General features: G+C 41.9%; 2 protein-coding genes across 3 annotated transcripts; one reads left to right on the top strand and one right to left on the bottom strand.

Annotated features, from left to right (window-relative positions):
* Positions 1-4,622: 4,622 nt before the first annotated feature.
* Positions 4,623-5,933, bottom strand: mrm2 (mitochondrial rRNA methyltransferase 2). The gene is made up of 2 exons (XM_064314760.1): positions 5,479-5,933; positions 4,623-5,084 (listed from the first exon to the last, which is right to left on the bottom strand). The coding sequence occupies exons 1-2, from the start codon at positions 5,780-5,782 to the stop codon at positions 4,651-4,653; spliced, it is 738 nt and encodes a 245-aa protein (XP_064170830.1). The 5' UTR covers positions 5,783-5,933; the 3' UTR covers positions 4,623-4,650.
* A 40-nt stretch (positions 5,934-5,973) lies between these two features.
* Positions 5,974-10,140, top strand: nudt1 (nudix (nucleoside diphosphate linked moiety X)-type motif 1). 2 transcript variants are annotated; one of them, XM_064314762.1, is made up of 4 exons: positions 5,974-6,102; positions 6,854-7,011; positions 7,656-7,801; positions 8,320-10,140. In XM_064314762.1, exons 2-4 carry the CDS (start codon positions 6,860-6,862, stop codon positions 8,490-8,492), a joined length of 471 nt encoding a protein of 156 aa, XP_064170832.1. In that variant the 5' UTR covers positions 5,974-6,102; positions 6,854-6,859; the 3' UTR covers positions 8,493-10,140. The 2 variants fall into 2 exon arrangements, with proteins under 2 accessions (XP_064170832.1, XP_064170831.1); XM_064314761.1 differs by having other exon boundaries at positions 5,987-6,152.
* The last annotated feature ends 1,544 nt before the right edge of the window (positions 10,141-11,684 follow it).

Raw genomic sequence — 11,684 nt, 5'->3', positions numbered from 1 at the left:
GAACTTTTTTGTATACAGGTAACGCAAATATGAAATGAGATATGTTGTTAAAAAATAAATGTTCTAAAATGCATACGCAAATATTTATGAATCAAAACATATTTTAATTCATCAATAATTTTTTTTGTTTCTCCCAAAACTCAGCAAATCCACACTCCATGCAATTACATTCTTAATCTAAAGGAGAGATAGGACCCTCTTATACAAACATAAATGCAGTTGGAGAGAGGATGCAGGAATGGAAGGGACTGTCTGAACCAGTCATTAGCATTTTATCATCATATGAGCATCCAGCACAACACAGAAGGAGGCAGAAATTGCTTACGTAATGAGCCAATGGTGTGTAATGAGCTAATCGTGTGGTGATAGCTTGACTGAGTACTGGCCAATCAGAATGCTTCTCACATCCCCATCAAATGAGCAGTTTCTCCATCTCACATTAAAACTTCACACTCAAGGGCACTGATAAATTACCATGGCACACGTGCAATAGAATATACGTGTCGGTACATTTTGACAACTAGAATATTCCGTGTTACTGATAAGGTTGTGATTTGGTCATGGAAGCCTCCATTAAGCATACGGAGTATGGTAGACTGATCAACACATTACAATTAAACATGAAGCTTTAATTAGATTGTTCCATCCATACAATCCTGGCTTAAGACAAACTCTCAGTGCTGTGCAGGTATGGTTAGGGAGCTGGGGCATGCCTTATTTAACAGTGGTATGGGGAATAATGTAAATGCCTGTCCAGTTTGAAAATCAAACCAGATCAGATGTGAAAAACATTTCATTACTTTTTTGTTTCGTTATAAATACAATGTACGTATAAAAAGAAATCTGTGAAAGCAACTGCCTGTAGTTGAAAAACTTTAAACTCATTCGACATTCTGACGAAAGAAAAAAAGCATATAAACGTATTTGTGCTAGGAACAAAATGGATATAGGCACCTGTATCAATTCAGTAAATGCTAATATGTAAATATGTGGGAAAGAATTTTGAATAGCATGGTTATGGAAATCAAGTAAGAGCAGTCTGATCAGTTAACTCACAAATCAAGAGCTCCATCTAGAGGCTGAGACTGAAAATGCAGGAGGGCCTCCCTCCCCGCCCTCCCATCCCAGGGAGAATGTCTGAAGAAGATAAATTGATGTTTCATGAAATGGCTTCCTGGTAGAATGCTTTGGTATAAAATTTTAAATTAAATGATGCAAAGGTAGCCCATTAAAGCTGCGAGTTTCCTTTGCGTGCAGGAAAATTTTGAGCTCCTTTAAATCAAATGTATCATATTTAGACTAGATGTGAAAATGTGAAGGGAAAATGGGCAGCAAGTCAGCCTCTGGAGAAATGTATGCTTAATAATTGTGAATGATAAAACGGTCGCACTTTATTACATTATAATTAGGACATCCATCAGACACTCTTATCCACGAGGACTAACGGTAGATTGCATTACAGGAGTACACACATCCAAATGAAAAATGGTAATAATTACTCAGAGTAAAACAATTTGTACACAATTTGACAGTGTTTAAAAGAAATTATAAATAAATAAAGCTAAATAAATAAATAATAAAGAAACACATATGGCACAACGTCAAACAGGACAACACTCTTCTCCTCCTCTTTCAGTCCTATAGCAGGCAATGTTTGAACAGAGAGTGCTCAGAGAGGGAGAATAATATATACAGCTTGGATAAGTGTCAGGAGAACTAGACGTATAACCAGAAGGTTATGAATTCAAATCCCGGATGAGCCTCTTTTGATGATTGAAAATATATATTTTTTAAATATGTGCACATCTCATTATAGCTCATACTGAGCACAGTAGTCCATTATAAATGAAGGTTTGTAACACTAATGAACACTAGTGCACTTGTATTCTGTTAAACAGATAATGTTTTGATCCCTTGGAATCTTTGCCAGGTCTAATTTATATGGCGTTCAGATACCCCAAGGCCTAGCAGCCACATCACATGACTGCTGGTACAACATGTCACATGTTGACAGTGTCAATGTATTACATGTGAGCTTATGAGTGTTGCAAACTTTAGTTTCATTCTTCCTTTTTTCAGGTTGCATATAACTTGAACTGACTCCATAAATATTTTACTGCAAAATGGGCAACATTCACATTTTATGTTCCCCATAATGTGGGCATCTGATAAATGGCAAGGAAATATTAAATGGGTGATCTGAATAATATTAGTATACACCGCATACATTATGTATCAGATTGCTTAGAATGCAGTCTCTGCAGAGCCATAATGTTGGTGTAACATAAAACCTAGCATGCAAAATCTTTCCATATATAAAATTGCGGTTTAGCTGAACTGTTTTTTTAAAGCGACGATCGTTTGAGTTATGATAAGAAAAGTTAACAGTGCAATGAGCGGGATGGGGCCCAGGAAGGTTTTCACATGACACTGGCAATAAAACAAAGTGGCACGATCCCACAGAGAGCAGACAAGAGAGTGGGTTTTACTGTCTGGAATAGAATGTCAGACATTTTGAGCACAAAAAGGTCTTCCTTCGGCCTCATCGCTCAATCTTCCCAAAGTGTCAAACTCCATGGTCCTTTGCATCCGTAGTCTTTATTACCTTTACGAGCGAGGGGTTGTCAGCACTTTCCATTGTCACTAAAACCAGGCTGTGAATACTGCATGACAGACATCAAACTGACAAGTTACCCTCACAGACTGTTAAAAAGCAAATTGCTAAATGTTTTTTGCTCGTATATTTCACTTTCACACCGTGTAGTCCACTTGCATGTGTGAGAAATGGAATGGAATATTATAATTTTGCCTGGAAAAACAGCACAGGAGAGTGCCAGCGCTCTAATTTCTAATATACTATTATTAAATGTAACAGCATGCACCCTGAAATTAGTTTCATGTCCGTTCACCATAATTCCATTTATTTTGATGTCTTCATTTTTTTGTCTGTTGCTGGTGGTAATAAAATAAAATATAAAAAAAACTTCCCATTTTAGGACTTAATGAAAAATCTTTTTATATTCTGTTACATTATGTGCTGTTAATACTGAAGCCCTTCTTGTGCAGGCATACATTTAACCTTTTTATTTTTATTTCATTTTCTTTTTTCTCCTTTCTCCTTCATGATATTGAAATTGAATCTATTTTTATCCAGACCCCACGGAATCAATCTAATGACATACGGTCGCTCCAGTATGCTACAGGCAGGCACAGAGGTTAATTTCGCCCAAAGCCAATCTGCCGAAGAGCGCGGACAACGCGACACAAACGGCGGTGAGCGGTTACTTTAATAAACTAGCGGACGGCCCTCAGACTTGAGCCATAATTGAGGGAGACCGCTAACGTCTCAGAGGATTCGCCGACGAACCGCGAGTAGAAAATGAACTCATTTAGAGACCCGATATCCAGCTGCCTCCGCTTCGTCGAAGGTCTGCAGGCCTTGCTTCTCTGTAACCTGCGGATGCACCTCTCGGGTTCTTATGCGATTTATCTCCCCGATCTCGTCTCGCCCAGCTGATTGTCTGACTGGAATGAGAATAACAGCGTAGGCTTGTTAGGATGCCGCCTAGGAGAACCGCCTTAACGCAGAGTCTGTTTCTACTCTGAATTTGCTTGGCAGAAATCCTGCTGGTAGCAATGCTGTCTTGCTTTTTAATCACAAGACTAAAATGATCACACTGTGGTTTTGTACCACCTCCTCAATTAAATATTTTTCATTTGACAGATTGCAGTGGTTCTTCAACACACTACTGTAGATATATACATCCATGTCTAATCCTGATAGCATATCTGGGTCTACATGCTGTGAGATGCAAATTATGTGTTAAGTGAAATGCAAGTATTAATTACCAAGGATGAATAAACAAGGAAACGTTTACAAACTATTGTTTTAACATTTATCTGAGGACTCTTCTTAGATCCCCAGGGATCCGTCACCTCTGGTTTTAGTACATCCATCACTGATTGTGATTTATATAGTGCATAAGAGCACAGTAAAACAATTACCTGAGGATACACAATCTTTAGCTGCCATTCACGATTGCCCCAAAAAGTCATATCAAATGAGTGCTTGAGCAATATTACATAATGAAGAGCACAAATATGCTCCAAATCCAGAAATTCATTTAAACAGTAATTTCATATTGTAAGTTGCAGCTTGATGCCATGTTATCCTGTGCTAATTAGTGCGAATGCATTTCTGTTTACAGAACTGTTACTGTTATATGGTTTACTGGAAGTGCATCAAAACCAAGTCCCAAATCACACCCACACAACCATCATAGGCAACATAGATGAAAACAGTTAAACAGCGTTTTTAGAAAGTAGTTCCGATTTCAATCTTTTGCTACAAAAATACAGCAAAAGATCAATGTTTGGCTCCTGATATTTGGTTCCTTATTCTTTGCCAACTATGTGTCATAAGGGATCAATGGCTTGCATTCAGTTTGGGAACGATTTGAAGTAAATGTGCATGATTGATGACAGTTTGAAATGGTTTCAAATGAAATCAATAAACACAATCTATTCCAAAAAATAATATTAAAATATATGATGTCACTGACATAATGGTATTTATTAGCAATATAGCAATAAATATTTGGCTTGTGGGTTCAGGCACGTGATAATTATATAAAATAGTTTTTATTTTTTTTAAACAGCTTGATTCTTTTTGAAAAACCTTGCGAGGAAATACAGTTCAGCGGACTCCTTTCGGCTCGCTTTGGGCTTGACGATTCTAACCTCACGGAAGGCATGCGCCAGTCTGCTTCGGACCTGGTGGGCCAGACCCCCGTCCCAATATTTACAGACCAGGGAACCGCCCGGTCCCAGGACCCTCTCGGCCAAATCTACCGTTGACAGACACATGGCCACCAGTCTTTCGTGGTCCAGTTCTCGGAAGCCGCTGGCGTTGGGGGCCATGTCGCTCAGAATAACATCCGCCTGGGCTTTGGGGAGAAGCTCTTGCAGCTGTGTTTGGGTGGCCGGGTCAGTGACATCACTGAAGGACAGGAAGTGGGCTCCATCTAGTGGTGGGATGCGGAGAAGGTCCACCCCAACCACAAAGCCAATAGGAACATCTGCATCTTGGGGAGAAGAAAATGTGAGAATTAGCATGCATTTACTTGATACACACCATTTTGGAGAATAATTCATATAACTTTGATTCTCCACAGTGCAGATGTCACACGCAACATAATCAGAGAAGCAATTCAGATAAGTGCCTAGCCTGTACAACAGCACTGCTACCACTCCAAGCTGGAACAGTAAACTTGTGATTACCGGACTCAAATACCCATCTCTTCACAATATTCCAAAACCACGTGACACAAATAGTGGATTCACCCTGCTATTTTTTGATCCAACCACGTAATAGAAATAATACGTAGCTGTGTGCTAATATTATTATAAATCCAAGGTTAGATAAAAGCGTATCATTATCATTGCATCATTATCAGTGCAAGAGAATTAGCTACTCACTTGTCCCAGCAGAATTCACCCTCTGAACTGCAACCTGACTCCATGCACCTGGAGCAGCTCCGCAATCGATGACACTGCACCCAGGCTTCAGAATGTTGTACTTGTCGTCGATTTCCAGAAGTTTAAAGGCACTCCTGCATCGATAGTTTTGCCCGTGAGCGGCTTTCACAAAGGGGTCGTTGAGCTGCCTTGCAATCCAGCGCTGATCTGAAGCACTTTTCCCTTTCAGGTTTTGTGGTATCGTTTTAAAAGTCCTGGCTGAGTTGTGCAGACACGATTTTCGTAACACTGACGAACAGTACATCGTTTAAATTATGCGCTCTCGTTCAGAAAACCTCACAATTCATTCAAATGAATCAAATAACCCTGCATTTTCGATCTGCCCCATGTGTTGACGAAAGTATCCTGCTCGCTGACCACGTAAAATAAATAGTTTTTCCTGTTTCCAGCCGAACCACTTTGACTGTAGTACACAGTTATCACATGGTTTGTTCTAATTGCGCGAAGCAGATGCCGCGGGAAAGAGTACACTTTTGCAACTGAACACTGTAATGTATTTGGGATGCTGATCATTATTGCATATTAATATTGTAAAGTCTCTGTAGTTTTATTTCTAACGAGCTAGTAAGTGATTTTAACAATACTTATTTTGTAAACTTGGTAAACGCTGAAAGGTGGGTACATTCATTTACTGACTGACTGTTAAACGTAGTATTAGAAAACAAACGCATGTTTTCTTGATCCTGGAAGTTGGGCTAGCATCAAGAGATTGTGCGAATGCCTTAACCTGTGGTGTAGTCATAGACTGTATAAAAATGTAGTCTTTAGCTCAATGGATACACTCAGTTGTTTTCTTGAGTCAGGCGTCAGGATAAATACGCCAGTGTTCAGCTGAGGCACGTTTCTAACAGTTAATGCGCCCTGTGCATGAAATAATCCTGAGTCGTGACCTTGCACATTCAGTCTACTGCAATAATAACTGCGCAGCTCGAAGACTGAAACGTTACTTCTGGTTGCAACCGTCTCAGGGGAAAACCTTTGCTCCTCCAGAATTAATGGAGGCCTGGGACAGGCTTTAATTAGTATGCTACGTTTGAGGAGAAGAAATTCTGGAATAAAATGTACCAATAAAGAATGATCCATATTCATGTTTTATGCAATTAGATGGTACAAAAAGTCTGCCAGCATTTTATTCATGGGTGGTAATTTCAGATGTAACTTTAGCATGTTGTGTTGAATCAGTGCTGTTGAGATAAAAACTTTCCACATAGCTCACCTACAACAGCCAATCCACTCACTCCAAATCAAGGAGCATGCACAGTCTTGATTTTAAAATATTTACAAACTGTGTACCGTTGTCAAATTTTGTCCTCAGCAAACAATGTTAACCTCCAAGCTTTTGACCCTGGTCTTGGTGGTGCAGCCTGGTCGGATACTTTTGGGTATGAAGAAAAGGGGATTTGGCGTGGGGAAGTGGAACGGTTTTGGCGGAAAGGTCCAGCCTGGGGAGACCATTGAAGAAGCAGCCAGGCGGTGAGTAGCAACGTTTAGAACAACAACAAAAAAAGGGTATTTGAAAGATGTTTTCACTTCCACCATGATTAGAGTTTATAAGTAAATATCTTCTGGGGACATTTGAAATGTGTGTGTCTCCTGAGATGATTCATGGTAGTCTTCAAGGTAATGGGGATGGTGCAAGGACCTGGTGCAAAGCACAGGTCGCTACATTTAGATACCATCAATGTGCATATAACATTCAGTTGTTGAACTTAGTTGTTGAACTTGTAATATACTTATTAATCTATCAAAATGATACTCTTTAGTTAAAAAAAACACAGTAGCAGTAAAATCCAGGGCACACATACTTTGTACTAATGCATTCTGTTAGGGTAGCTTACAAGGAAATGTTCTAGGTTGCATGCAAGCCAAATAACTAACACAAATCATTTTTACATACAAATCACATACAATTTTCACTGCAGTTCAGCTTCACCAGAGTGTATTGTGTTAGATTCTAAACTGTGTAACACGCATACTGTGGATCAAGCTCTTCTTTAATAGGAAAAACCAAGTGATCTAACTCACAGAGTACCAAATTAGGCTTGTGATTTCATTGGAAGTTATTGTGCAGTTATTGGACTAAGTAGTTCTCTCTGCCTGCCATTGTCTCTGCATAGTGAGCTGCTGGAGGAAAGCGGTCTTACGGTCGACTCGCTGGACAAGATCGGGAACATCAAGTTCGAGTTCGTGGGAGAGACGGAGCTGATGGACGTTCACGTGTTCCGGGCCGATTCGTTCAACGGTGACCCGACGGAGTCTGATGGTAATGTCTCCCAGCGTGATTTCATCTATCCATTCATTTATATGTAAGAATGTAAGCGAAACCAGAAAGATGTTACAGCACAGTATTCCCTGTCTGTATGGGTGCACTGAGCATCCCTGTCAGTTTGCCAAATGGTGGAAAAATGCCAAATCGCAAAACTTTTTTCCACCAGGAGTAGAATGTGAACTAATCTTTTTTGCTTACTGACCTGAATGGAAGTTGTATGCCGATATTGCTGAAGTCAAAACTGGCTAGCCCAGTAGCTTGTACATTAAAACCACCAGTAAAAGTCATTGGTGACTATCATTTCCTGCCAAGAGCCTCTAAATGTGTCCTTGAAGAGTAAATTATCTTTCATCTTCAAAGATTCCCTTAAATTTCACAAAATCTTACCACTTGTTCTTAAAATGTCATTGAAAAGTAATGAACAATGTAACGTGATTTGAGACCTGTTCGCAGTAAGAGACAGGTGCGTTTTTCGAGTGCCTCTCCAACAGCGCGTCCCTCGTCTCTTGCAGAAATGCGTCCGCGGTGGTTCGACTGGGAGTCCATCCCCTTCGACCAGATGTGGGCGGACGACCACCTCTGGTTTCCCCTCATGCTGCAGAAGAAGAAATTTTTGGGCTACTTCAAGTTCCAGGGGCACGACGTGATCCTTCACCACCAGCTGGATGAGGTGGATGAGATCTGAGAAGCACTGTATAACAACTTTCAGAAGAACCTGTCCCCTGCTCACACTGAAACCGACGCCTGCGTTTGTTTCCAATCCGATAACGCGGCCACACCCTGCCTCGCTTAGCGGCGTTCTGAAGTTCGACCCGTGGGAGAACTGCTAGTTCTGCAGAGCAGAGTTAGCAGCTCTACGGATACCGTTAGCAGGTGTACGGTATCCGTAGAGCTGTCCCATAATTGTAAGCCAAAACTGTTAGCCTACATTATTGGAACTCCACCCTCCAGAAATTTGAAAGGGTGTAAATTAACACCCTTGTGCTCTCTGGCCAGGCCACCTGTTTCAAGTCCGCAGTTCGGTGGTCTGCAGATGGGCTGCTATCGTGGGTAGTCCACAGGTGCCCAACTGGTCCCTATTGCGCCATAACGAGGGTTAACCTTGCCAGCTGAAGCCATCCATTCCTCTTCAGCATTGTGGCCAGTCATGCCCCTTTCATTAAAAAAAGCATTTAAACTAATGAAAGCCGATGAAAAACACAGTAAAGCAGTACTGTAAAATTTTAACCCTGTGATTTTTGGAATGTTTTGTTTTTTCAAAATTCTAAGTCAGCGTTCTAGAACTCTGTTGCTTTCTATTACCAGTGGTGATTGCTACACCAGCATTAGAATGTTCAGTTAAGAACATCCTAATTACACATTTGTGATCTTACACCTTGCAGGGGTAAATATGGACCACTTAATTTTTGATGAAAATCTGTGAACTTTTGGTTCTGTCCCTTGCGATATACAAATTTGAACTCAAACTGGGACCAGAGCTTGGCGGTGAAGTGAGCTGAGAAAAAACAGATTAGGATAATCGGTTCGCTGAAGTGGCTCATTTTGATTTATGAATTAAGCGTAAGTAACTTTAGTCAAATTTTCCTATTCAGAGAGCACTTCAGTTTAGCAGAATTTTCAACACTCATTTCTGGATCATTTTTCAGGCCTGCCCAAGTGTGAGAGAATTGGTGATTATGATTGAGAATCTCTCTTTGCCAGCTAGCCAATGTGCTGTCACGACCGCACTTTGAAACAATTATGAATATTTCAGCGACTCATCCAAATGTTTGAATTTGGCCGAAATCAAATATGCACTGAGAATACACTTTTCATTCATCAGTGGGATAAGTCTCTAAGAAAGCCTTGCAGTTTCAGCCCTGTAGCACATAGTTGCTACCTCTTATGAATGGGATTGTAATATTATTGTAACTTGGCTCAGGGATTACATTGAGCCATCTTGCAAACTTTGAGAACCACTACTAAAGACAACCAGGTACTTTTGTTGCAACATTAGACACCTTGGTTGGAAAACAGGATTGTGCTTGTTTTAAAAGGTGTTCACTGTTTTTCAGGGTGAATTGTGATTTGAAATGCCTTTCAGTACAAGCGGGGTTGGGTCAGTTAGCCAAGACCTTTCTTCTAGCCTATTGATTGAATTTACCCACAGTGACGACCTTGGTCCTTCGCTTCACTGTTGCAATTTCTTTTCTTTGTTTGAAAGAAAGCCTTTAACAGGTAATGTTCTTGTATTTGTATTTCTTGTATCAGCTTTAAAATGGCTGGCCCATCTCATATACTGTACAGAAATTGATGTCTGAAAAGAATTAAACAAATTTGAGCATTGTCCAGAATGCACAGGTGCCAATCGAGAATGGGCTAATTACGGTTATGGTTATTATGTAGACATTACATTACATTACAGGCATTTGGCAGACGCTCTTATCCAGAGCGACGTACAACAAAGTGTATAACCATAACCAGGAACAAGTATGACGAAACCCCTAGAGAGAAGTACCGGTCCAAGTACAGGGAACAACCGCATAGTTCAACCTGGACCCTGGTGGTTAAGCTGATTAACACTAACAACGAGAACGGCAACAACGCAATCTATGGAAAAATAAAAATAAATAAAAATACAAGTAGTCGTTAAGACTGGCGCATCAACTAAGTCACCTATTAAACAGCTGCCTAGTTACAACCCTAAGTTTAGTCATTTACAGGGGGGAAGGGATGGGGAGAGTGCAGCCTGAAGAGGTGGGTCTTCAGTCGTCGTTTGAAATGGGTCACAGTCTCAGCTGTTCTGACCTCCACAGGGAGGTCATTCCACCATCGTGGGGCCAGAACAGAGAGGAGACGTGTTCTGGAAGTGCAGGTGCGAAGAGGGGGAGGTGCTAGGCGTCCTGAGGTAGCAGAACGGAGGGATCTGGCTGGCATGTAGGGTTTGAATATCTTGTGAAGGTATGCTGGGGCTGATCCCTTGACTGCCTGGTATGCTAGAACCAATGTTTTGAATTTGATGCGAGCTATAACAGGCAGCCAGTGGAGGGTAGTGAGCAGGGGAGTTACGTGGGAGTGTCTGGGGAGGTTGAAGACCAGACGAGCCGCAGCATTCTGAATGAGCTGCAGGGGTCTGGTGGCAGATGCCGGTAGTCCAGCCAGAAGAGAGTTGCAGTAGTCCAGACGGGATAGAACCATTGCTTGGACCAGGAGCTGGGTTGAGTAGGTGGTGAGAAAGGGGCGGATTCTGCGGATATTGTATAGGAAAAATCTGCATGCCCGGGTTACTGCTGCAATGTTGTTGGAGAGGGACAGCCTGTTGTCCATCATCACTCCGAGATTCTTGGCGCAGGGTGATGATGTCACTACGGTGTCCCCTAAGGAAATGGAAAAGTCGAGGAGGGGAGAGGATAGAGCAGGAATAAAGATTAGCTCCGTCTTTCCCGGGTTGAGCTTCAGGTGGTGATTGTCCATCCAGCTCTGTATGTCCCTCAGGCAAGCGGAGATGCGGGCGGGGACCTGTGTGTCCGATGGGGAGAAGGAGAGAAAGAGTTGCGTGTCGTCGGCATAGGAATGATAGGACAAGCCATGGGCAGATATTACAGGGCCAAGGGATCTGGTGTACATGGAGAAGAGAAGGGGACCAAGGACTGAGCCCTGGGGAACTCCGGTGGTGAGGGGACGGGGTGGTGATACCTTACCCGCCCAGGTAACCTGGAAGGAACGGTCAGAGAGGTAGGACTCAATCCAGTCAAGGACTGTGCCGCGGATCCCTGTTGCTGCCAGGGAGGACAGGAGGGTAGAGTGGTCCACAGTGTCAAATGCAGCGGAGAGGTCTAGGAGAATCAGGACAGAGGAGAGGGAGGCTGCTCGTGCGGCATGGAGTGACTCACTGACC

The sequence above is a fragment of the Anguilla rostrata genome, chromosome 17, assembly GCF_018555375.3.
Source record: "Anguilla rostrata isolate EN2019 chromosome 17, ASM1855537v3, whole genome shotgun sequence".
NCBI lineage: Eukaryota > Metazoa > Chordata > Actinopteri > Anguilliformes > Anguillidae > Anguilla > Anguilla rostrata.
The sequence above is the reverse complement of the archived record's forward strand: the minus strand, read 5'-3'. Positions and strand labels throughout refer to the sequence as shown.